The 25941-nt window shown below is 38.8% G+C and overlaps 2 protein-coding genes and 3 long non-coding RNA genes across 7 annotated transcripts; 3 read left to right on the top strand and 2 right to left on the bottom strand.

The window, feature by feature from the left end:
• The first annotated feature begins 392 nt into the window (after positions 1 to 392).
• Positions 393 to 8028, top strand: ci (cubitus interruptus). Its single transcript, XM_002135694.3, has 6 exons — positions 393 to 939; positions 3417 to 3811; positions 3913 to 4574; positions 4643 to 5149; positions 5206 to 5370; positions 5449 to 8028. Exons 1-6 carry the CDS (start codon positions 902 to 904, stop codon positions 8026 to 8028), a joined length of 4347 nt encoding a protein of 1448 aa, XP_002135730.1. The 5' UTR covers positions 393 to 901.
• A 64-nt stretch (positions 8029 to 8092) lies between these two features.
• On the bottom strand, positions 8093 to 13041 carry LOC26534358 (uncharacterized). 2 transcript variants are annotated; one of them, XR_004469663.1, is made up of 3 exons: positions 12787 to 13041; positions 9167 to 9279; positions 8093 to 8568 (listed from the first exon to the last, which is right to left on the bottom strand). It is a non-coding gene; the product is annotated as an uncharacterized lncRNA (long non-coding RNA). The 2 variants fall into 2 exon arrangements; XR_001450667.2 differs by lacking the exon at positions 12787 to 13041 and adding an exon at positions 9675 to 10258.
• On the bottom strand, positions 10485 to 12780 carry LOC117184358 (uncharacterized). Its single transcript, XR_004469664.1, has 2 exons — positions 11493 to 12780; positions 10485 to 11439 (listed from the first exon to the last, which is right to left on the bottom strand). It is a non-coding gene; the product is annotated as an uncharacterized lncRNA (long non-coding RNA).
• A 961-nt stretch (positions 13042 to 14002) lies between the features above and the next one.
• On the top strand, positions 14003 to 22583 carry PlexB (plexin B). Of its 2 annotated transcripts, XM_001352253.4 has the most exons (5): positions 14004 to 15023; positions 15579 to 20366; positions 20439 to 21025; positions 21797 to 21979; positions 22042 to 22583. In XM_001352253.4, the coding sequence occupies exons 1-5, from the start codon at positions 14474 to 14476 to the stop codon at positions 22147 to 22149; spliced, it is 6216 nt and encodes a 2071-aa protein (XP_001352289.2). In that variant the 5' UTR covers positions 14004 to 14473; the 3' UTR covers positions 22150 to 22583. The 2 variants fall into 2 exon arrangements, with proteins under 2 accessions (XP_033237287.1, XP_001352289.2); XM_033381396.1 differs by lacking the exons at positions 20439 to 21025; positions 22042 to 22583 and having other exon boundaries at positions 14003 to 15023; positions 21797 to 21925.
• A 73-nt stretch (positions 22584 to 22656) lies between these two features.
• Positions 22657 to 23751, top strand: LOC117184359 (uncharacterized). The gene is made up of 2 exons (XR_004469665.1): positions 22657 to 23295; positions 23377 to 23751. It is a non-coding gene; the product is annotated as an uncharacterized lncRNA (long non-coding RNA).
• Positions 23752 to 25941: the final 2190 nt, after the last annotated feature.

Genomic DNA, 25941 nt, shown 5'->3' on the forward strand with positions numbered 1-25941 from the left:
ACAAAAAAAAAACAATAAAAGTCTATTTGTTAAGATTCGGTTGGTGCCGTCCAGGCCGTAAAAACAAAACCTACCTGCCATTGGACCAGATCGAGGCAGCTGAGCCTTATTCGGTTGTAGCGGAAAAGTAGCCAAAACGCCAGATCTAAGGGCAAAAAGTATCTTAAATATGTATGTGTGAGTGTGTGTTGTGTATATTGTATATTATATGGCCATCTTCGATCTGCCCGCCTTCGCTGACTGTTCGTGATCTGTAGCTATACACTTGAATCAGTGACGCACTTGCACATGTATCTGTGTGTTGGTGCTGTATTTTAATTTGTATCTGTGTTAGCAGCTGCATCAGTATCTGTGAGAGGAGACGACGTGCGGTGTTAGTGCTGGTGCTCCATCTAAGCAAACGAAGCATTGCAGGAGATAGAGTTGCTGCCACTCAGTCCACTCGCAAGAAACACCGCAATAAGACGCAGCACACAATCGTTATTGACTTTGTCACACTTAATTTATTTTTGTTGGCTGAAAGTTAAAATAAATTAAGCGATTAATTTGGGTACTGTTTGTAACCACATGATTCGCGTACAGTACTCACCCGCGTGTGAGCTCCGTTGGGAAAACATATAAAAACCTTTTAAAAATTATTTAACAAGCACTGCAACCACTATTTGTGTCCTGTGAATTGTATACGAGTGTTTCGTGCATAATTATTTACAAAAGCAAAATATTTTTAACCTTGATAAATTACATATTTGTGCCAGTGCGTTGTTAGAATTAATATGTTTTCAAACTCCGCTAAAATTAAAAAAGTAAGTGCCGACGGCAAAGCCATGATGTGAAAAATATTCCGTTAAGTTCAACTGAACGTCGTATAGAAACATCTTTAATCTGGATCAGTTAAATCAACATGGACGCGTACGCTTTACCAACGTATTTTCCCCTTGCGTAAGTTAAATTATTCTACTATCTGTAAGCATATGTATATTTCTGTGTTCATATACTTCAAAATTGAGAAAAGAAACGACACCCCATCGCTTCTGTCGTTTCTTATATTACAGTGTACAAATTATGAATCGTCTTATAACTCGGACGGTTTCGTTGGCCGAAGGTTGGATGTTTTACTTTCGGTATATTATGCCATTCACATATTTGAACACAGAGAAGACTGCTCCACTTTTATTGAGTAAAATATTGTAATATTGTATTTTTAAGAAGCCAAAGCATCGTATGAAATAAATAATCAGCAACGTGAATACACATGCGGAAATAGAGTATTTGTGATATTCAATCGGAATACAGTTAAAATGTGTCTACCCATAAAAATTGGACCGTGTTCAGTGACGACAAATACGCCCATGATTTTATGTGATCGTTATGCACACTTATATGCATCTGTGCAAATACCGTGATTAAAGTTTCGGTATAATGACCGTCGTGTAAAGGAATTACTTATTTTAATTAAAGATACATTTTTTTAATTTAAAAAAAAAATTGTATACCTTTTCGATCAGCCTAAACTACTGGTGCTCGTGTTGCTTCATCGGTTCTCAATTTTCTCCTTGAAATACATCTATGAATGCATGCTTCCATTTCTGCTACCATAAGAACGATCAGTTGGAAAACAAACCTTTGTGAAAAAGCTTCGTTCGCTCCTTAAGATATTAACCCACCCGTTAACTTCCATAAGCTCAGCTGAAAAGTTAGTTCATATTGCTGTCATAGGAAGATAGGTCGATGAATAATCCTTTGTGTTCTCGATACTCAGCAGACGAAAAGAAGCGTTTCCGGCCCCATACGGTATATATATTCTTGATCAGATTTAAAAAATATTCGACTTAAACATTTTGGTCTGTTCATCTTAGAGACTGTAAAAGCTAGAGCAGCCATATTTTAGGTGATCACCTTTGTGACATCACACTGAAGCGAATGTCTTCCTGACATCCTGTTTGATCCCAAAAGCTGAGGATACGATAGAAAACTACACAGTTTTACAAAAGGACAAACTTTGAATATACTGAACACAAGACGAAATATTGGTTGTGGGCCTGGTTTTGCAAATCTTAAATTAAAATCTTAAAAATTATACTTTTATACCCGAGAGTAAGCCAGAATATATGTTTTATGTAATTTATATTATATGTCGTTTGGTATCGATGTTCGCAGTAACCCCAAATTGATTTTTTTGCAAAAAAAACTTCATAGAATTTGATCGAAAGGAGAAAAGAGAAAAGGAGACATATGTAAAAATGGAAACAGATACAATTTAATATAAAAAATCTCACATAAGGATCGGATGTTACACATAACAGATAATTATGTGCGTTTAACATGACATGAGAAAGTGTCATAAAATTTGGCCTGTCTCTTATAGTCTCTCTAGAGTCTCTCTCTCCCCTTTTGCTTTTTTGATGCAACATTAATTAAGAATTTTGTATATAAAATAATTCCAAAATTTCAAGCATTGCTTATAGCCTTAGAGAGAGATAGCAATTGTGTTCATAGCAGTTTCCAGAAACACCCATAGTAAATAATATAAATAAATATCTCTTTTCAAACCAGCAATTCTTTTATTATTATTTACTATTTATGAGTAGTCTAAGTGTGAGGATGTGAAAACTCAATCGGATTTTTGTCTCATTCAAAGTATAAAATCACTGCCGCCCATTTTAATGGTCCAGAAAACTGATGCGATTGGATCAGAGTGATGAAAATAAATTCCAATCCCAGAGTGGCTTTACATTAAAGTGTGGGTTTTCATATCCGGCATTGACTTACTGACAAACATAAAACGGATCTGACATTTGCGCCTGAACAAATTAGGAGCTACAAATTAGGACCTTTTTCTCAGATTTGAATAAATGTATTATTAGCCGGTTCGGCCACGTTTCGTTGCAGCACGCTGTGGTTGCATGAATGACAAATGAGGAACGAAACACAGCATAAAATTGATATGTTTATATGCCTTTGAATCTGTAACTGAGTATGTTGGCCAGTCTTGAAAGTGAGTGTGGAATTTTCCTGTAAAATATGCGTTGCACCAAACGACTTTATTGGGAAGACTTTATTCGAACCTTCTATGTTGATAGTTCGACGACCTAAATTCGATTTTCTGCCGTTAGTGGTTCTGAGCACTGGGAACTAAAACAGATTCTATATAGCTGATATTGTAGGTCTATCTGATATCTAAAATGCTGATTGATTTTTTCGAATTTGCTGCTATTACCTCTAGTTCAAAAGTTCAAAAAGAACAAAAGAAAATAAAAATATAAAAATTCGTCCGGTGTTTTTGCAGAGCTAACCCACACCCTTTATATGTGCATACATATATATAAAAATGAAATGTTTTTACATATAATATCCTTGCATTTTAAGAATGCCGGGTATACAAAAATAGTGTTTAATATATATGTTACATGTTACAGATACTCGGAACTACAATTCCTAGCATCTAGGCGAGCAGCAGCTGTAGCAGCGGCGGCAACTGTGTTACCAGGATCACCATGCCTGAACCACGTTCCGATAACAGATGTTAGTAGTTCGGTGACAGTTCCACCCCCGATGAATGAACCTGCGGCATCGGACTCTATAAAAGCGTCTACTTCTATTCTCACACCAATTAATACTGGGAATGCTAGTAACCACGCATTACTGGCCAACTCAGCTGGGCACCATCATCATCACCAGCATCAACATGTTCATAGTATAAATGTAGGTGGGCAACCACAACCACACGATTTCCACCCGGCCTACAGAATTCCCGGATACATGGAACAATTTTACTCTTTGCAAAGAAGCAGCCCCTCTGCATCCTACCATGGTAGGTACTCAGCTGGGAATAGCTGAGCATCAGCTTTATAGCATAGCTGTTAATAGTAATATTTGTTAAATAATGTTATTAATATAATTTCCTTCTGGTAGATCCATATGCCAACTGTGCCTCGGCATTCCACTTGGCCGGTCTTGGACTAGGATCAGGTGACTTCTTGGGTACGCGAGGTATGGGTTCTATAGGTGAATTGCATCATGCCGCTGTTGCAGCCGCCGCAGCTGCAGGATCACTGGCAAGTACAGACTTTCACTTTAGTATCGATGGTAACGGACGACTAAATAGCCCGCGGCCGGCTGGCGGTAGTATTCGTGCAAGCGTTAGTCGCAAACGCGCGCTGTCTTCATCGCCATATTCGGATTCATTTGATATTAATTCAATGATCAGATTCTCACCAAATTCACTAGCCACGATTATGAATGGCTCGAGAGCCAGCAGCGCTGCTAGTGGCTCATATGGTCATATTACCGCTGGTGCAATGAGTCCAATGGCACACGCCCACACATCAATAACACCACGTTTACAGCAAATACAAGCACATTTGTTGCGTGCAAGTGCTGGACTTCTGCACCCCATGACCCCGCAACAGGCGGCTGCTGCCAGTTTTTCCATGACCCATGCAGCAAACGCAGCTGCTCTAGGCCTAAGTGATGTCCATTCCAAACCAAAAGAGTTACAATTACCCATTCTTGCATCGAAATCTCCAACATCGAAATCAGTTTCAAATGAATTAAAGGAGATTGCTGCTTTAAAAGTAAGTGTACTTTTATTTCTTTGCAATATGTTAATAATGTAAATTATTATTGTCATTTTCGGTAACAGAACTTCGACGAGGGAAACCAGAAAACCCGACAATTAAAAAACAAGCCTATGGAGCAGCCATCGTCCACATCTGACAGCGTGGCACAAGTAGAAGCGGATAGCGCCTCTTCGAATTTATTGGAGCGCCGACAACGTAATAAAGGTTCAGGCAGCACTGGTAATGTCAATGGGGTTGGACAAAGTAGCCATGCGGAGGAATTTGTCATCTTTGGCTCAACATCGACTCCATCGAATGAATATGACTGTACCACTGCTGACACAACAGATATTAAAGATGAGCCCGGTGATTTCATTGAAACGAATTGCCATTGGCGTAGCTGTGGTATCGAATTTATGACCCAAGATGAACTCGTTAAACACATAAACAACGACCACATTCAAACCAACAAGAAAGCTTTCGTCTGTCGATGGGAGAATTGTTCACGAGGTGAAAAGCCATTTAAGGCGCAGTATATGCTGGTTGTACACATGCGTCGCCATACCGGTGAAAAACCACATAAGTGCACGGTAGGATCGCTTTTAAATTTATGTCGAAACAGTTTTTTATATTAGATTCATTATAGTTTGAAGGGTGTTACAAAGCGTACTCCCGTCTTGAGAACCTGAAAACTCATTTGCGTTCACATACGGGTGAAAAGCCGTACACCTGCGAGTATCCAGGATGCAGCAAGGCCTTCAGCAATGCCAGTGATCGAGCAAAGCATCAAAACCGAACTCACAGTAATGAGGTAAGATTTTAAAACACTGCAATCATTGTTTAAACATTAAACATTGTCAATGTTTAAAACTGTTGTGTATTTTTGCAGAAGCCATACGTTTGTAAAGCACCCGGTTGTACGAAACGTTATACCGATCCAAGTTCGTTGCGAAAACACGTCAAAACCGTTCATGGCGCTGAGTTCTATGCTAATAAGAAACACAAAGGCTTGCCCTTAAATGATACAAACTCGCAACTAGAGAGGGATAATGGCCATAATCAACATCATCTGCAAGAGCAGCATATTGACTCAAGCCCTTGTAGCGATGACCTGCATATTGGAAAAATGATAGGCATGTCCAGTCCCAGTATTAAATCTGAATCAGATGCCAATTCTCCACATCATTTAATGACAAATGGTGGAGGCGCCTCAGCTTCTGATTGCTTCTTATCATACACGCAAGACGATATTGCCGAAAACGGTGCCTTGAATGAATGTTGGAACTGTGATGATGACGTCGATGTGGCCGACCTACCTATAGTCTTGCGAGCAATGGTTAATATCGGGAATGGTAATGCCTCTGCCGCGTCTATGGGGGGAACTTCAATGGGTCGCCAGCGCTTTCGCAGTCGACTTCAAACTAAAGGTATAAACTCGAGTACTTCGATGCTCTGTAATATTCCGGAAAGTAATCGTGCCATTGGCATTAGCGAACTTAACCAGCGTATTACAGAGCTAAAGATGGAGCCAGGTATGCCGACGGCTCAGGTTCAAGCGCGAGTGCCTGCTAATACGGGTTTAGGCGGCTTTCAAGATGAATTATCGCAAACTCAGTCACAGAATCGTAGCATTGCCTTAACTAAGCAAGGCTATGCAGCAGTACATAGTTCTCTACAAGCTCAGTTCCGACGCGACAGCCAGAACTCGAATGCCAGCACATATTACGGCAGCATGCAAAGTCGACGTAGTAGTCAATCATCACAGTTATCGTCCATGTCAACTATGCGACCGAATCCTTCCTATAACACGACCTCGGCATCTCTTTACGACCCAATTTCGCCGGGCTGCTCTCGTCGGTCGAGTCAAATGTCAAATGTTGCGAGCTGCTATGCCCTGACACCAACAACAGGATCGAGTTCCACGGACAAGTATGCGAACACAAACTGTGGGGCTAGTGCACAAATAAATGACAACCCTGCAAATCAATGTTTCGGCCCTAATAACAGTCTTCCGCCCCCTCCGTCTTCACATTTGATTGCAACTAATCTAAAGCGCTTGCAGGGGACAAATGGTATTAGCAGCTATCAGCAGGAAAAGGCTTTTCACAACGGCGGACGTTATTCTACTCCCAATATTATGCAGTCTCCGCATACTGGGAACTACCGACAAGACGCAGGGTTAGAGTTCGGTAAAACACTGCAGAATGGTGTACCTAGGCGCCAATCCGAGCCATTATTGCCGAACCTGAGCTTAGATCCTTATCTTACTTTGAATGACCCAAATATGCGAAGCTCCAATAACAGGTATATAACATGCACAGGCGAAACTCATGGAAATGAGTTCAGAACCGGACAAAAGGCTGCTCAAATGCAGGATGATTCCAAAGTCCCACTCAACACTGGGAACATGCTTACGTCACCTGAGCAACATCCAAATGAAAGGGTGAATTTGGATGAAGTTGAAGAGCTCATATTACCCGATGAGATGCTGCAGTATCTAAATTTGGTTAAAGATGACGATAAGCTGTTGTCTACAAAAGGACATGAAAATAAAGATATATCAGCTAGCGTAGCAAAAACCTCATCAACTAATGAAAATCAGGATCGTCCACCTGGAAATTTATCAAATCAACAACTGGCGTCACCCGCCTCAAACCTAGACATATCAGTAGCAATTCGACCGTGTACTACGTCGCATCAAGCTGGACGTGGCTTCGGAATATTATACGCACAAAGAGATCAGATGAACGCAACTGAATTCCGTCGTCCTGCACAGACGGAATGCAATAATTTTTCGCAGAGACTTGATAATGGCCAATATGCCCAACTATCAACGCTATCTTTTGAGCAACAACCAATACCAGTAACCCAGAATCAAATTATAGATTCATCAATGACTAGTTTGCCAGAGCTAACGGATATTTCTACTAATACAAAAATTCCTTCAGATGATATAAGCTTATTAAATAGTGAACATCAAAATAATAACGGAAATGAGATACAATGCGGAGTCGTTAGTCAGTCACAAATGTCACCATCTATTAACACAAATGGCACTGGTCCAGTGCCGACCACGAGGACACAAACTCTTAGCCCAAGCAAATTCCCTGCAAAGCCCCCCTTGAAAAACATTCAGCTTGCATGTCTCCTTGCGGAAAGCCCAAAAATCGGGACTGAAAACCGAACAAATAATGTAACTTCAATGCATTTAGAAACATACCAACGTACCCTGGAATATGTTCAAAGCTGTCAAAACTGGATGCAGACAAACAACGCAGTTACAGGTCATGTTCATGTTACAGCAACCACCGCAACCACCAATATGCACGTTTCTAACAACAATCCCGTGTGGTCGGATGTAAGCAGCTCGACTCACCCTCATGCGGGAACAAATATGGTTATCAACGATATGACTACATCACTGAGCTCACTTTTAGAGGAGAATCGATATCTACAGATGATGCAGTAGAGCTCTAAATCAGAATAAATAATGGGACTAAAACTGTGCTGTCTAGCAGAGAGATTATTAAATATACATATGACTTACATCACGAGGCACATATATCGAACATCGATTTTTACTTAGATATGAGTGTAAAACAAACCCAAAATGAACTCCACTTGAACATACAATATGAATTGATAATATTTAATATTCAAGTATTATATTTTCTACTATAACTAAGCATAATGAAAAGGCCGTTCGATAAGAAAAAGGACTATTAATTTTTAAAGATACAAAATGATGAATGCCTAAGAGCATAGATGAACTGAAATGCTTTTAAGTTCTAAGGTAATATAATATAATCTTGACATGTGTCTTCCATATCATTGAGATGATTTAGTTTCCTGTAATACAAAAATTCATATTTTTTAATTAAAAGTATACTTGTATTTTACACATACCTACACATATTTATACTTTCAAGTAATTTAAAATAAACGTTGTTCCCGGCTGCAACCGAGATATGTCTGTTGCATATCTTTCATAAATATACCGCATGTGGTTCTAATGGGCGAAATAATGTTTTCCTCCATAGAACACATAGAATAAATTGGGGCCATTTGTGATTGGATTTGTAAAAAATATTTTTCTGACTGCCTCTAGCAAGAAGCGCCACAGGGCCAGTTAGAACCTGTGCCTTATGTGCATCGACATTACTACAACCGGTAAACTATTTAAAAACGAGGGGGGACGTTGTGAGTTGCTTCTGCAAGCGCAACTCTACATTTAAACCCGATACATAGTCAATATGGCTTCATTGAGCGACAACGAGTGCGTGCGGGAGAGACAGAAAACGTGTCGTTGTAGCAGTGAGATCTAACAGGAGTATGGGTACAAAATTTGGTTGCTCTAGCTCTAATAGTCTTAACGATTTGTAGATGCCACAGATTTTTGTTCTTTACGGGGGTGGAAAGGGGTGGGCTACACTTGTGCAGTTTCGATATCACAGGGGTGTGGATTCCAAATTTGGTTGCTCTAGCTCTTATAGTCTCTGAGCACGGACTATGTACTTTATGGTGTCGGAAACGCTTCCGTCTAAATCCTTTTAAATCTAATATACTCATTTTGAGTATCGGGTATAAAATAAAGCTTTTGCACGTACATTTTGAATTGAATGTGGCGGGAAACAGCTCTCCTTGCCCAGACGTTCTGTTACATCTGAACTCTGAGATCCTTGAACTCACATTTTGCAATTGGCAAAACCGACCATGAAACCTGTGTGTTAGAGAGAGACAGAGCGAGAAAGAATGAAATTATTTTCGTAATTCTGGCTATAATAATTATACGATCAGATTTTGCACTCTAGAACATATAGTCATCCTCTACGATTCCGCTTTTTTTGTTTTCTTGTATCTTTGAAATTGTGGAAGCCACAGATTTTCGCCCTTTGTGGGGGCGGAAGTGTGCGGGGCAAAGTTTTGAACTATGTATATGTACTTGTAATAGTGACATCACAGAAGTCTGTATATAAAAAGTCGTTGCTCTAGCTCTTATAGTCTTTGAGCACTAGGCGCTAATAGGGACGGACGGACAGACAGACATGGCTCAACCGACTCGGCTATTAATGCTGATCAAGAGTATATATACTTTATGGGTTCGGAAACGCTTACTTCTGGACGTTCCACACATCCATTTTCACCACAAATCCACAATACTCATTTTGAGTATCGTATATAAAAATTTTCATTGACTCATCCAGCTCTGTTTGGCTACCATTAGACTCAAATCACAAGATCAATAGTTGAAAGTCTGTGGGATTAATCTAGAATTTCGCTGTCAGCTGTACCACTAACCATACATTATATAGATGTGCCAGTTCATACTACGAAACGTCACACGCTGGGTTACCAGTCTGAGAACCCCAGAGACTTCGGCTCTGGCGTTCGGGTACTGACGCGTCATTATGATAGAGCGCAGAGAGAACATCTTTGCATGCTATTGCAAAAAATATGTGTTTGTATGCTTTTTTCTTTCTCAGAGATCTAATGCTGATGCTAATTTCTGTTATGCCCCCAGCATATTTGAATGTATGGGTGCACTCGCATTCTCACATACTTTGCGTGTGTGTTCTCGTATTGCTGGCCGCTAGAAATGAAATTTGAAGAATAGGCAGGGGGAGTGGGTATGGTACACTAGGGCGCGGGAAATAAAATAAAAGCTGTTATTTTTTTGATTTGTATTACAAAATATAAAATATTACAATAATAAATTTACACATTTAAATTATAAAAATTATGTAAACGCCGGCCGTTCTCGACTTTTTTGTTTATTATAACTAAAATATATATATAATAAAATAAATATGCATAAATATATATAAACATATATATATATAAAGTCGCCGCTCAAATTGGCTCCCGATATAAATTAAATGGGGTCAAAAATTAATCTGACCTATGAGTCGACTTGATATGACTTAATTTCAAATTTCATCAAAATTTTTAGCTTCTTGTATGTTTCCCTATCATCCTATCGATTAGCCATTTAAAATTTTTTCTTATCAAAATCAATACAAACTGATGAAGCAGATGATTACGGTGTGCAAACCTTTCACAGTTCATACAAGTTCATACAGTTCTTCCCGTTTGGGAAGAGTTAATTTTATACAAGAAGGGTATAGGCATTCACATCGCGCCTTCAGTTTTATTTACTAGTACGTATACCCTTTTTAAGTAGAAGTTTTCCCGGATGGGAAGCGGAGCCAGCTCTTGTTTTCTGTTTTCCTTCGACGGACCGACAAAGGCAAGGCGTGGCTGCGCCTCCTCCGAGGGCGGTATAGGTGCAGTTCGCTTCACGGGAGTTAGACGAGTTAGACTTTCAGCCGCTACTAGAGCTTGTCCATAGTCGATAGTCCGATACGATGTATCGGGAAATAAGAGGCCCATGACTTATCAAACAAAAAGGGACGAACGAAAATAAACGAACAACAAAATCCAACAAACTGAGAGAACGAACTGCACACAGAGCACATCCCGGGGGAACGATATGATTTTTTGAGAAATGTGAAACCCTGATTCACCCTGGCACCATCCGTCAAAAAGCAGCTGATGAGCATAAAATTATAAAGTTTTGGTCTGAATTGTGAAATTTTCACAAGTTTAAATTAGTAAATTGGCTGTTTTATTGACTGTAATAAAACAATCCATATAAGTGTAACAAATGTTACTCTTTGGACTTCCTAAAAATTTGCGGCAGCTCTGTTTGGAATTTGGTTTGGCCTTGGCTGCTGGTGCGGAAAAAATACTAGATCTGCGTTGTATCTGTCCTGGTCGACATCAACTGAATTATTTCGATAACCAAAACAATCCGCAGAATTATCATGCCAAATATGTATATATTTTTTATCAACGCAGTCCACTTCAACAACTTTAATGGCTGCAAAGAACTAATCATTAAAAAAGCTAATACCTACATACATAGATACATACATATGTATACTTATTAAGGTTACTACCAGCAGTTTCTGCTCTCACCATTTTGTATTGCCTCTGGTGTATTTTTTCCTTTTTTGGTCTTGAACGATTTGAAATATGTCTAGGCGTGACATATTTGCATTTGAAAACCATCGTCTAAATAACGTGCGGTTTAGGTAAAACCCAGATGGATAGTGGAATAACTGGGAAATTTTTGTAGAGGCAAAACATAACGGACCTTCCCCGAAATGGATGGTGGATGTTCGTCCGTGTGAATAACCTATTAGTTATTGAATAATGAACGAACGAACTCAATCATAGCTGAATGACATTAGACTTTGTTAAATGACAAGCGGCAAAAACAGCGACAGCCTTATGGGAAAGCATTCAGTGAGGGCGAGTGATATATATGCGCCAGCCTGGCTATCTAGTTGAGCTGGAAACAGCGCATATTATCGATTAATGCAATTATCAGTACAAATTTTGCTGGCTTGGTGCCTATATGTTCTGCGATATATCATGATACAGTGTTTATTCATTTAATAATTTGATTGCATCACATGTTTAACAGCAGAACAAAACAAAGAGAAAGAAGTGGTCAGCTAAACGGCTTTTGAAATGCGAGTTAGGAGGCAGGTCCATCAATATTATGTAATAATAATAATACTGATATAAATTGACTGAAAATAATTAATTTCAGGCTTCGCATGCAAACTGGGGAGGGAAATTAGATACGCATCCGTCCGAAAATATGTTCACAAAAAATAAAAATGCGTCCCGCCAGATAGTAACAGCAGCACCATATTTAACAGCACTAATTTATCGATGTCTATCATGATATCTCTCTTGTCGCAGCAAATTTAGCAAAGTCTAAAGTAATAACAATATTAACAAATATTAAATAGAATACTTGTAATAGATAATAATGAACGATGGCGTTATATTGGTGTTCACCGCCCTAACAAATATTTTGTTAAGTCACTGCTTAACTGTCTAGCTTTTTTGGCAACTGTTTATGCTCCAAAAAACCGAATATACATAAAAATGGTTCTCTTAACCACGTTAAAATACCTGGCGATGTAACGCTTGTATAGCGTAGCAGTGCTGCTGAAGGTCAGAGTTTGCTATTTAATGGTTTACAAATCAAAAATCGACTTACATATGTGAATAAAAAGCATTATAATGTTTAAGTTAGTATTATATATAGCCAGCTGGCCCAAGAAAACACTTTGAAAAAATTAATGCTTTAACAAAACAAGCGGTGAAAATCTTTAAGTAGTGGAGAAGCTACGTATAAACTCTCTGTTACCTGGTCTCTCATACTGCTAGAGAATTTTTTGAATTGAAAACTTGTATATATTAGCGTAACATTATAATATATAATATTATATATGTAAGTAATGTGTGCTGAATTAGAAGAACCGAAAAATAGGTTTCTAGGCTATTCACATGATCCACCATACATTTCGGGGATGGTCCGTAAGGTTTTGCCGTTCCGAAAATTTCCCATCCATTTTGGATGTTCCTAAACCGGACGTTTCTATGCGATAGTTAGCCGATGGTTTTCAAATGCAACTATGAATAACTGTCACTCATAACGAAATAGTGGTATTCACTGCAAAAACGTAAGCAATGATAGTGACAAAATAAACAAAAAAAATACAAAAATCATGCCCAATGGCTCGTATGCATTCAAGGCTGGCGATGAGTTTGAATGCGGCATGTCCGAGTCTGCCAGGCTGCATTTGCAAGTGTGTGGCGAATTAATGGGAGACGACTGCCAACATAGAACAAATATTTGTATTCTCTGTAAATGCCTTATGTTATGCATAATTTATTCTTTAATAATGAGTATTTTTCGAACATTATCGAGTTGGAAGTGGACAGATCATGTAGCTCCAACACCTTTTCTGGCAACAAGGGCCCCCGCCAAAGCGAACGAAAAAAGACGATAGAATGATTTATTGGAAGTGCTAAAAAAATAAAAATAAATAAGTTTATAATTTGCATTACGGTCAAAACAATATTTTGAGAATGGTGAGAATCACCAGAACTGTTGCTGCTATCGGGTTGTTCACATATTTTGCTATTGAAACACGGCCAAAATAATTGCCACATCATCATCCATTATAACTAGATAACATTATCGTTAGATAAGGGATTCGATTTTCGAGGGCAATTAAGGTCATAGAATTGCTACTAGATCGATAGGAGGAAAGCATTGATATTTAGTGGTGTAAGGAAGAAGTCTTACGTCTATAAGGATATGGGTGAAAAAAAACTAAAGAAAAAATAAAAGCATGCGGTCTCTTTTATCCATTTTCTTGTTATTTTTCATATTTTGGTGGTCTTTCTTGACTTCAAAATAAAAGTCATCTGTTTTCATAAAGCAATTATGCATGTTATGTCAATTGAAACGACAATTCTGCGATAATGCGTTAATTTCCATTTCGATAGAAAACTCAGTGTAACTCTTCATATAGTTTTTATTAACGTTTTTGACGTGCAAACTAATCGTTTGATGACTTCTTTACGCAAATACCCCAACTGAGTTCGATTGCTTTGCAATCGTTTGTACGGGGAAGTGCTGGAAAATCTTACAGAATATGTATACATATTTGACAAATTGTGTGTGGTATGAAACATTTGTACAAACGACAAAGTTATAAATGAAATTATAAACTGTGAAATAAATAAATAATTCCAATTGCTTCAACGTAACGATAAATGCAATGATCCATACTTGTTTTGAAGTGTTGCTGCTCACGAAGAAGTAGTGTAGGGGGCACCCATTTAAATATGTATGTGTGTACATATGCATATGTAAAAATAAACTGGTGTGTAGGCTTAATATAAAGTAAAAATCAGATCCAATAAAAATGGATCAAGAAAAATATATTTGACAAATGGAATGTAATATTAGTGATTAAAACTCATCACATTAAAGAAGACGAGAAGGAATCTTTCTGTACTTAAAGACGAGATCAAACCTCAGAATGAAAATGCTGCGGAAAAACTTGTTTCTTACTGATGCCATATCAGTGTTTTATGGATTCTGTATAATCCATATACTCAGCTGGCGACTACATGATTCTGTGCAGTGCACTAAAGATGTCGCAGACAAAGTGGCGGCTCAGTTCTCCTCAAATGACATTGTCGCCCAGTTCAGCTTACCTCCGATATCGGCTGGATTGGGAAGTAGGAGTAGTTCCACCTCCACGGCGGCAAATTTGTCTAACCGCTCCAGCACGAATAGCTTAGGTACAGGTGGAGATATGCAATCTAAAAACTACTTCACACACTTGAGCTATGATGTTACGCACAACGTTTTGTACGCTGGCGCGACTAATAAAATACTAAAACTGAACGAAAATCTTCGGGTGTTGTCTGAAGCTGTTACTGGTCCCAAGAACGACTCGCCACAGTGCCATGCTGGTGGCTGTCCTGAGGATGTGGAGACCACCCTGGTTAACAACTACAATAAAATCCTGGTAGTAAGCTACGCGCACGATGGCATCCTTATATCCTGTGGTAGCATTCGACAAGGTAAAGATTTACATATATGATTCTACCGTCCTATCTGACCTATAAAAATGCATAATTCGGACATTCATTGTGTTCGGCCGCAGGTACATAAATACACATATATCCCATACTGGCAAGGTACCCAGAGTATGCGTTGATACAAAGGAAGCAAAAGACCTGAAAGAGGCACCTAAATCACATATCCTTCCCGGAGAGAGTAGCATGAGATTACCATGCACACGCGTCCGTCCGGTCCTCGAACTCTCCCTTTACTAGTTTTCAACTCCAGTGGCTAAACTTCTAGCGCACTCCGCATACCAAAATCCAGGATCTCCCAGTTCTCTAAGAGAATCGTAGTTTAACGTATCTTTTAATAGTCTGTCAGATCCATTGTTACTATGTCAGCTATTTCCGTTTTTGCCTTTCCGGTGTACTTATGAGTAAAATTGGGACCAACTTCCATATAATATCTATAGCGGTATCTTTAAACCGAAAAGATACCATATCTGCATACTTTGTATCTGCAAAGTTATTTGCATTTGATAATACATAGATATTCCTTGAAATTATTTTCAGGCGCTTGTGAAATTTACAGCTTGCCACGATTTCCAGCCGCACCGCAGTTCATTGCAGTGCCATTAGCTGCAAACGATGAATATGCATCGACATATGCGTTTGTGGGACCAGCACGATACTCCTGGAAGGAGGAGGATATATTGTATGTGGGCACCACTTTCACCAATGTTGGTGACTATCGGCATGACGTGCCTGCCATTTCGTCACGTCGTCTGGACGATTTGAACTATGCAGAGTTTTCGATCCAGCAGTCAATAATAAATATTGATGTCAAATATCGGGATCATTTTCTAGTCGATTACGTATATGGCTTCAATTCGTCAGAGTATGCATATTTTCTTCTTGTTCAAAAGAAGTCACATCTAGCCGACGAAGCCGGGTATATAACTCGTTTAGCTCGCATATGCATCACAGATCCGAACTACGATAGTTACACGGAAATAACAATTCAGTGTACGGCAACCGAAAGCAATGCCGACTACAATATACTACGTGATGCTAAGATTACGCACGCAAGCCAAAAGCTGGCTCAACAAATGGGAATTAAGAAAGATGATCATGTTCTGGTAACCGTTTTCTCTCCCTCAAAGGAAATCAGCAATCAGCCGGAAAGCAAATCGGCCATGTGCATATATAGCATAAAGGATATTGAGGACACTTTTATAGAGAATATACATATGTGCTTCAACGGTACTATCAAAGATAGAAATCTCGGCTATATATCCGGGACTATAAACGACGGAAGATGTCCAATTGTCGGCTCTCTTGGCAACATTTACAACTTCTGTTCCGTGGGACTAAAGATAAGCGGAGTGTCTCCCATTATGGCTCATGCTCTCTTCCATTTTGATAATGTATCGGTTACGTCCGTCACCGCAACCTCAACAACTGATCAACAACATTCACTCGCTTTTCTTGGCACGGATGCAGGCATTATCAAGAAGGTTTTGCTGTCCGGTCAAAAGCCTGGCGAATATGAAGAAATTATCGTGGATGCTGGCAACCGCATATTACCCAACACTATGATGTCGCCAAATAAGGACTTTCTGTATGTACTGTCCCTGCAAAAAATCACAAAATTGAGGATCGAACATTGCTCTGTTTATACTAATTGTTCCGCCTGCCTGGAGTCTCGGGACCCCTTCTGTGGATGGTGCTCCTTGGAGAAACGATGCACGGTACGATCAACCTGCCAGAGAGATACTTCGGCATCGCGCTGGCTATCTCTTGGAAGCGGACAACAGTGCATTGACTTTGAATCTATTGTGCCGGACAAAATACCAATCACTGAGCTGACGCAGCTTCATCTGATCATTCGCACTTTGCCGGAGCCATTCAATGCCAAGTATCGGTGCGTCTTTGGCAACTCCACTCCCATTGACGCTGAAATTCTGGAGAATGGCCTGGCGTGTGCGACGCCACCTCTGGATCAAAGACCGATAATACCAAGCAACATTGACCATGTGCTGGTACCACTCTCAGTGCGCAGCTCAGAAACAAACAAAGACTTTGTGTCCAGATCGTTTGCATTCTTTGACTGTTCGCACCATGCAAACTGTCAGGAATGCATGCACAGCTCTTGGGGATGCAACTGGTGTGTTTTCGACAATAAATGCGTGCACAAGTCGCAGCAGTGTCGCAATATGGAAAACGCCATCAGTGCTGTGGCCCAATGTCCCCATTTGAAGCGAAGCCGCGAGCCGATTCTTCTGCCGGTGCGTGTTCCACAGGAAATACGCTTGGAGATTGAAAACCTGCCAAGGCCAAAAAGTGCGCATGCTGGTTTCCTATGCACCATTCATATTGAGGCCGCACAGATGCTACTGCCAGCGCACATTGAGGCCAACAGGATAGTGGTGTGTGAAAAAACCCCCTACTTCTACGAGACCAATACGCACGAATACGAGGCGAAAGTAGTAGTCACATGGAACTTCCAACACTATGTGGATACCGCAATGGTTACGCTATACAAGTGTGACGTCCTTGGTTCTCATCGGGACCATGCTGACTGCAGTTTGTGCGTAACTCGGGACCCGAAATACCAGTGCGCCTGGTGCAGCAACTCGTGTGTATACAATGAGACTTGCGGAGCTAGCGACAGCTCTATAAAAACAATGTCAGCTATGGCTACCCAAAGCGAATGCCCTCGACCAAGGATTGATATTATTAAGCCGCTATCGGGACCAGTCGAGGGTGGCACTCTGGTTACAATTGAAGGCAGCAATTTGGGAATACGAGAAGAAGACGTGCGTGGAAAAATATCAATTGGCTCAGTGCCATGTGAACTGGTGAACTACCAAATATCTGTTAAGATTGAATGCCGCACCGGGGCAGCTGCGCACGAGATGTCAGCGCCTATTAAGGTGGCCAATGACGCAGGATACACTGAATCAAGTGTACAATTCCACTTTAAGGATGTACAGCTTACCGGCTTATATCCAACGATTGGACCCAAATCTGGTGGAACGCAATTGTCTCTAATGGGAAAGTTCTTGAATATTGGTTCAAGCATTCGTGCTTTTTTAGATGAATATGAGTGCCATGTTAACGTATCTCAGGCACTGTCTTCCCAAGTTAGCTGCATTACCTCAGAGGCGACACAGCCCGAGCCAATACGCTCTCTAAGACTGGTTATAGATGGCGCTAACCGAACGTTTACCTGTCAGAATCCAGTTAACAGTTTCGGCAACCAGCATCGTGTAACAAGCCCATCTCGAAGCTACTTCAGTTCTTATCAAATTCGCACCCCGCCACGACAACCATGCTCCATCTTTAACTATACCCAAGATCCCCGGATAATGCAAATCAAACCTCTACGCAGCTTTATAAGTGGCGGCCGAGTTCTAACTGTGCACGGTATGTACCTAGACTCTATTCAAAAGCCAGAGCTGGAGGTTTTCTTTGATAATGAACGGGTAAATAAAACCTCCTGCGTAGTCATTAACTCAAGTCAGATGGAGTGTCCGTCTCCACCGGTGAATCTTAAATTTCAATTATTAAAGAATAACAGCCAAATGACGGACTCTGAGTCGGGTCTAAAGAACTCTACAATGTCGACGGAATTTACGCACCACAGTGGATTGGCAAGGCGAAAGCGCACAGCCAAAGCTCAAATGACCGATAACTTTCAATTGTACTCGACGGGTGGTACAGTGTCCAGCTATTTCACCGCTAACAACCTAGATGTAACAGCCTTTGTAAAGGTTCATGAAACCCAATTAAATCTGCAGCTTAGTTTTGTTATGGACAACGTGCAACTGGTTCGTGACTTGAACAAATATTTTCACGATATTCGTAGTACGATTGTTTATTTGGCCGATCCCAAGTATTTGCCATTTCCTAACGATGGCGTGAAGCTATATAAGGGAGATACTTTGGTCATCGAAGGCGAGCTATTGAATTTGGCGGCGGACGAGTATGACGTGAATGTTACTATCGGCACTGCGCAATGCAACATTACCAGTCTGGCACTCACACAGTTGCTGTGCATTCCACCAGAACAGCAACCTTCACCAACTGATGAAAATGGCGTGGATCAATCACCGGATTTGCCTTTAGTTGTTGTTAAAGTGGGGCGTAATCTGCGTTTTGTCATTGGCTACCTAAAGTATGATCTGAACAAACCATATGCATTTTCTCATGCATTATTCGGCATAATGTTGACTGTGGCCGCCCTTGTAGTAGTCCTGGTTACTATACTTGTCATATTCAGGAGAAAGTCTACGCAAGCCGAGCGTGAGTATAAACGCATTCAGATTCAGATGATAACACTGGAGAGCAATGTGCGCTCCGAGTGCAAGCAGGCATTTGCTGAGCTCCAGACAGACATGACTGACCTAACTGCCGATTTGGAGAGCAGCGGAATACCAACCCTTGATCACGTGAACTACATAATGAAGGTTTTCTTTCCCGGAGTATCGGATCATCCAATTTTGAACACGCCAAAATTCCGTGGCAACAGTCCACATACAAATTATGATGCCGCTATGATACAGTTTGAGCAGCTAATTGGCAACAAATATTTTCTGCTAATATTTATTGAGACCTTGGAGGCTCAGCGGTCATCGTTTTCAATACGCGATCGAGTAAACGTTGCTTCGCTGATTATGGTTGTTTTAATGAATAAGATGGAATACGCGACGGAGATCTTAAAGTCGCTTCTATTGCGTTTAATTGACAAATCATTGACCAGCAAGCACCCTCAGCTAATGCTGCGTCGTACGGAAAGTGTCGTGGAAAAAATGCTGACCAATTATTTGGCGATTTGCATGTACGACTATTTAAGGGAATATACTGGATCCAGTCTCTTTTTGTTGTTTAAAGCAATTAAGCATCAAATTGAAAAGGGTTTGGTGGATGCCATAACCAACGATGCGCGTTACTCCCTCTCAGAAGAGCGTCTACTACACGAACAAGTTACCCATTCCATTGTTATATTGCATATCTTACAAGATGATCTCGATGAGAAGGTCCAATGTAGAGTAAACGACTGGGATACCATATCCCAAGTCAAGCTGAAAATACTTGACGCTATTTTTAAAAACACTCCGTTTTCTATGCGGCCATCTGTTCACGAGGTGGACTTGGAGTGGAGACACGGTCGTGGGGGCCATCTCACACTGCAGGATGAAGACTTAACCACAAAAACAATAAGTGGCTGGAAGCGGCTCAACACATTGGCTCATTATGGAGTTAAAGAATCTGCGGTAATGTCACTTATCGCAAGACAAAATGATAGCTACCATATACCCTATAGTAAAAACCAGCACCCAGCACCATATCACAATTGTAAGTAACCTTCAATGGTCTCTGTCTCTAACTTAAAAAATTTCTCTAACTTTTAACTAACTTCATTTGCAGTTTATTTCATAAATAATTCCCAAAGTCATATTATAATAAATAACGATATTGAGTCCGGGCTGCAGCAGCCGCGACTATATCACCTGGTTAAACCGATTATGCCTGATCATTATATGAACATAAAAAACTCAGCCATATCTGGAGCATTGTCGGCATCACAAACCTCTCATTGCGTTAGCAATGCCAACGAGAGGGTAAATAAAACGATACCAGAAGTATACTTAACTCGGTTGCTGGCCACCAAAGGAACTATACAAAAATTTGTTGATGATTTCTTTTCAATAATTCTTACTGTCAATGAGGAGCTACCGCCAGCAGTAAAATGGCTTTTTGACCTGCTAGATGAGGCGGCACGTCGGCATAATATCGCCGATTCTGATATAGTTCACGCATGGAAATCAAATAGCTTACCCCTGCGTTTCTGGGTTAATTTCATAAAGAACCCAGACTTTATATTTGATGTAAATAAGACGTATTGTGTGGATTCCTGTTTAAGTGTCATAGCACAAACTTTTATGGACGCATGTTCAACATCAGAGCATCGACTTGGAAAGGATTCGCCGTCAAATAAGCTGCTTTTTGCGAAAGTAATACTCACTATATATTTTATATAAATATCTTATAATGTTATCTCTCTATAATACAAGTTTTGAGTCGTCGCCGTTCGGACTTGCCCTCTAATATTTTTGATATTATTTTATATTTATATAAGAAGTTTAAAATTTCAAGTTTTGTAAGGGCTTATTAAAGGGGCTCCTTCTAATTTTGGTAGATTATTTATATATATTTATATATTTACTTTTATCGAATTTCTCAAGTCCTAAATTCTGATTCTTGAATCACATAAAATATATTTGTATATATTTTATACACGGAACTCAAACAATACCGGAATATACATTCGTGCAGATGTATGTATATAGCAGCCAAAAGGAAGTGTTTCTTGATGATAGTCAAAATAGTAGATATAGTCATATCTATCCGTCTTGATCAGCGCCTAGATCTTAGAGCTCGAGCAACCAGATTTTGTGTCCAAACTCTTGTGATTTCACTATGTATCCAGTGTATTCCAGTGTTTTATTAGGCCTCTTGGCCTATCAGTCCTAAAACCGGAAACCACTTTTAGTACCAATAATTTTAAAGATGCAAGAATTCCGATAGCGCAAAATCATAAACAATCAGCTTCTCTACTAGACTATCAAAAGAGAGAGTATGGAAAGAAGTAAAATATATTCAAATGCAATATGTCTCCTATAGAAGCTATCGTAACTCTCGTGTCACAACTTCAAGTATTTCGACTAAAATATACATGGAACTTCATACTTACTAATCATACAATTTTGTTTTATTGAATACAGGATATTCCAAACTATAGAATTATGGTTAAGGATTTTTACCGAGATGTGGCACGACTTCCCCAGATAAGTGACCAGGAAATGAGTACAGCTATGCAGCAATTGTCCGTGCAGCAGAACGACGAGTTTGACACCATCTCTGCTTTGAAAGAGTTATACATTTATATAACCAAATATAAAGAGCAGGTAAGATATTTATTATATTATATTTATTATCGAATTTAACCTTATTGTTTATGATTTTAAAGATAATGGAAGCACTTGAGTCTGACATAAATTGTCGAAAGATGCACCTCTCCCGGAAACTGGAACATGTTGCGTGCACACTCGATGGCGACAATACATCTAATTGCTGACATGAATATGACTATCAGAATGCAATTTACAGAGTTTTCAATATAACCTTATGCATTGGGGCTTACTCGTGAAGTAGGTTAATATTTAGGTATTGGGTTAATAACAGTATTTTGTAAATTAAACAGAACGGGGAATAAAACATTTAGCAGGATTTCCCGTTTCATCATTTTTAAATATCCCTAACACATAGCTTAGTTTTATTTTAGTTGATAGATCACTATGATTAAAACTGACTAGAGACTTTTAAGCAAATCACAAGATGAAAATCCTGAACGCGCATAACTTCAAATATGTAAATGAGGTTAATACTAATATACAACTTTTTTACATTTATATATTATTTTTTTTAACAAAACTCATATTATCCAAAATTTAAAGACATTATTGATGTTCACCGACTGAATGTATAAATCTCAAATAATACAAAAAAAAATTAAATAAGGATTGTACATAAAACTTCAAAATAATTATAATTCTTTCAAATTGAATTAAACAGTCGTAACTTATAAATTTGTTCATCACACACCATTTAGTTTACTTGAGAATGATAATAGTATTTTAGAAAATGTGATATGTATAATATTAGGCAGTTCTTTCATTTTAATTTAATTGTTTTCTATTTCATTCCAAAATGTAATAGCCCGATTTAAAACCACTTTTTCTATATTTTAGCGTTGTTTTTTTTAAATAAATATTGAATGACAAGTGTTGGGATTCCAATTATTAGACACTAGATGGCAATGTCGTGCTGGCCATGTTTTCCGATCCACTTAATATATACAAAATTTTTAATCAGGTCTAAATATCATTTAATTTTTTCCAATGGAATAAAATTACTCGTACATTATAGACTTAAGTAAAAATTGCGTGTCTTGAATTTTAAAGTAAGTATAGAAATTGCCAGTTATCTGGCTTTAGCTAATTAAGAAAGCTGCATTTTGTAAATTAACTTATTGACACGCAAAACATTTCAAATATATGTATACATGTAAACGATAACTAGCTATATTTAGACTGCTATTTTTAGTTTTGTAGTACGAACATGTATATACATAAGTAAATAAATCTGTTTACGAATGAACTACTCGATATATTTATATGCCCAAAGCCCGATCGGATAATGCAATGTTGCAATTTTGACATCAGTATGAATTTTTTCGAGAATGAATTTAATATAAAAAAAAATAAATAGACTGAACTTTTCCTTTGTTCTATTCATGATAAAGCAGGAGCAAAAACCGCTCCACAACCAGCGTCAGAGGAGCAATTTACATGCTCCAAGTACCTTGGACAGTCCTGAGCCATGAACTGACCGACGGCGAGCAGCTCTTCTGTGGCTCTCAATTCGATAACAGCGGGGGCAACAAGGCAGCACAGCAACAGATACTGCGTCCACTACTCTAACTCTCTAAGTGATCTAAGAAAGAAAGATGATTGGAGGTCTGTGGACAATGACCCCCGATAAAAATAAAAAAGAACCAAACAGCTATTTGATCAATTCAATGACGTAACAGACATATTCATAGTTGTAATAAGTAAAATATTTTTTTATTGCAAAGTAGAAAAATGAAATAAATGAAGTCAATATTAATTTCGAAAAACTTTTGAGTGTTCGATATATTTTTCAATCCGCCTTTAGGCAATAAGCTTAATTGTATGCGAGAAAATGCAACGTATAATTTTCCGTGTGAAAAACATGGTGTGCCTAATCATCGTTTAACCTTGCGAATCTTTTAATGCGGAGCAGCACAAAATTTTCGCATAAATCCCTTTTCTTACCAAGGTCTTACCACAAAAAAAATTGTGATACTCTGCTCAGCCGCGTGCGACACTTTTTGTTTTTGTTTTGTTTGTGGGGCTGTGTTATTGATGAATTTGTTGTCTTTATAGACTTGCATGCCTTGAATGCAGAAACTATAGCCGCAAATATTAAAGAATATGTAATTCGAATGGATATTGATCCTCAAATGTGTGTTGAACTAGATTTTGATCGATGTGTTACAATTCCATGTACGTAGGCGTAGGCAGCTATCGCCTAACTATGATAAAACGAACTTTCGTAGTTGAAAATGTTTTTATTAGGCTAAAAATATACCAAGAAGAATACGTATTTTGGAACATTTTATTACATTTTATAATATAAACTATTATAAACATTTTAGCATCACTTTGGCATTCAGAAGGAAGTATATCTAAAACAATACTTCATCAGCCTCTTTCGGGGTCGAGAAAACGTTGTCCTCTCAATTCTTGTATACCCGATAGTATATTAGATTTGTGTTGAATATGGATTTGTGTAACGTCCAGAATGAAAGTCCGTACGTCCGTCTGTCCGTCCCTATGAGCGCCTAGTGCTCAAAGACTATAAGAGCTAGAGCAACGACATTTGGTATCCAGACTTCTGTGATATGTCATTGTTACAAGTGTATTTCAAAACTCGCCCCTTCTGCCCCAACAAATTTTGAGAATTTATAATTATAATTTATAATAGCTATTTGGAAATGGGTTCGGAGGCGACGACAGCCGCATGCTCTATAATTTTCAGTATTTTGGTATCGCTGTTCGTAAAAGGGACGAATTGATTTTTTTTCTAAACATTTTATCTGTTTCCTTTTTCTACTACTGCTTTTTATTCCGCTACATCGGTCTCTCTCTTCTCGGATAGTATATATATATATACAATCTATATATATAATCTATATATAAGTCTCTGCACACTGAGCAGCTCCCGGTGGCGCGAAGGGAATTTTTGACACATGTAAAACCCCGATTCACACTGGCACCATCCACCATCCGTCAAAAAGCAGCTGATGAGCATAAAATAAAAAATTTTGATCTGAATTGTGAACTGTGCTATTTTATTGGCTATAATAAAGTCCTTTTACTCCGTTCTAAATTGCAGCTCTGTTGCTAAGTTGGTGTGGCCTTGGCTGCTCGCAATTTGCTGAAATATCTCCCGCGTTGATTCCTGGTGGTCTTCCTGTAATTTCTGGATAGGAGCCTATTTGAATTCAAGCATTTCCCGAACAATTCCCAGAAGATTTTTAAAGCCTTATTATTTAGAACATTAGTTTGCCTACTGTAATAATCTAATATTTCGGCATTGCGGTTCTTCCCCAAAATTAATGGTGGTCAATGAAATGATGGTTAAAAAAAAAAATCGCTCAAAGAGCTCACAGGAATTTTTTTTCATATTCTCTGCAAATTGCAATGGCATTTTCGTCTGTCCATGGTAATACATCAAATTCCATTCCATTTAAATTCTGTGCTATCGACCATTTTGAACTATTAATATCTACAGAGTAAAACCATTTACTCACATTTACATTTGTCACAAACGTTATAATTTATATTAAAACTTATTTTGATTATTTTTGTTTATCAATTAATAGAAACGATGTGCCGGCTAAGAGTACAAGGTTAGACGCACCAAATTTTTTTTTTCGAAAAAAAGGGGTAGATTTGCGCTAACATAACAGTTCATTCGAAATTTCTAGAAATTGCCATGAAAACACGTTCATTTTTTGTTGGTATCTGAAATAGACGCACTTCGTATTTGATAGTCTTGTAGTAAGAGCTTTGTTGATGAAATAATAACTACAAATTAAGAAATCAATTATTTTTAAGAAATTTCTAATGAAAAAATGGGAAAATATGCTACGCACAGGGTCTATTGAATCGATATATTGCCAATCAGCTTAAGCGCAGCTCAAGAACGCTGAAAAACGTTTCAACTTTGACGGACCTGATGGTTTTCAAAACTTTTTCATGAGGAATCCGTATTTTCAAAG

Source organism: Drosophila pseudoobscura, chromosome 5 (genome assembly GCF_009870125.1).
Source record: "Drosophila pseudoobscura strain MV-25-SWS-2005 chromosome 5, UCI_Dpse_MV25, whole genome shotgun sequence".
NCBI classification, from domain to species: domain Eukaryota; kingdom Metazoa; phylum Arthropoda; class Insecta; order Diptera; family Drosophilidae; genus Drosophila; species Drosophila pseudoobscura.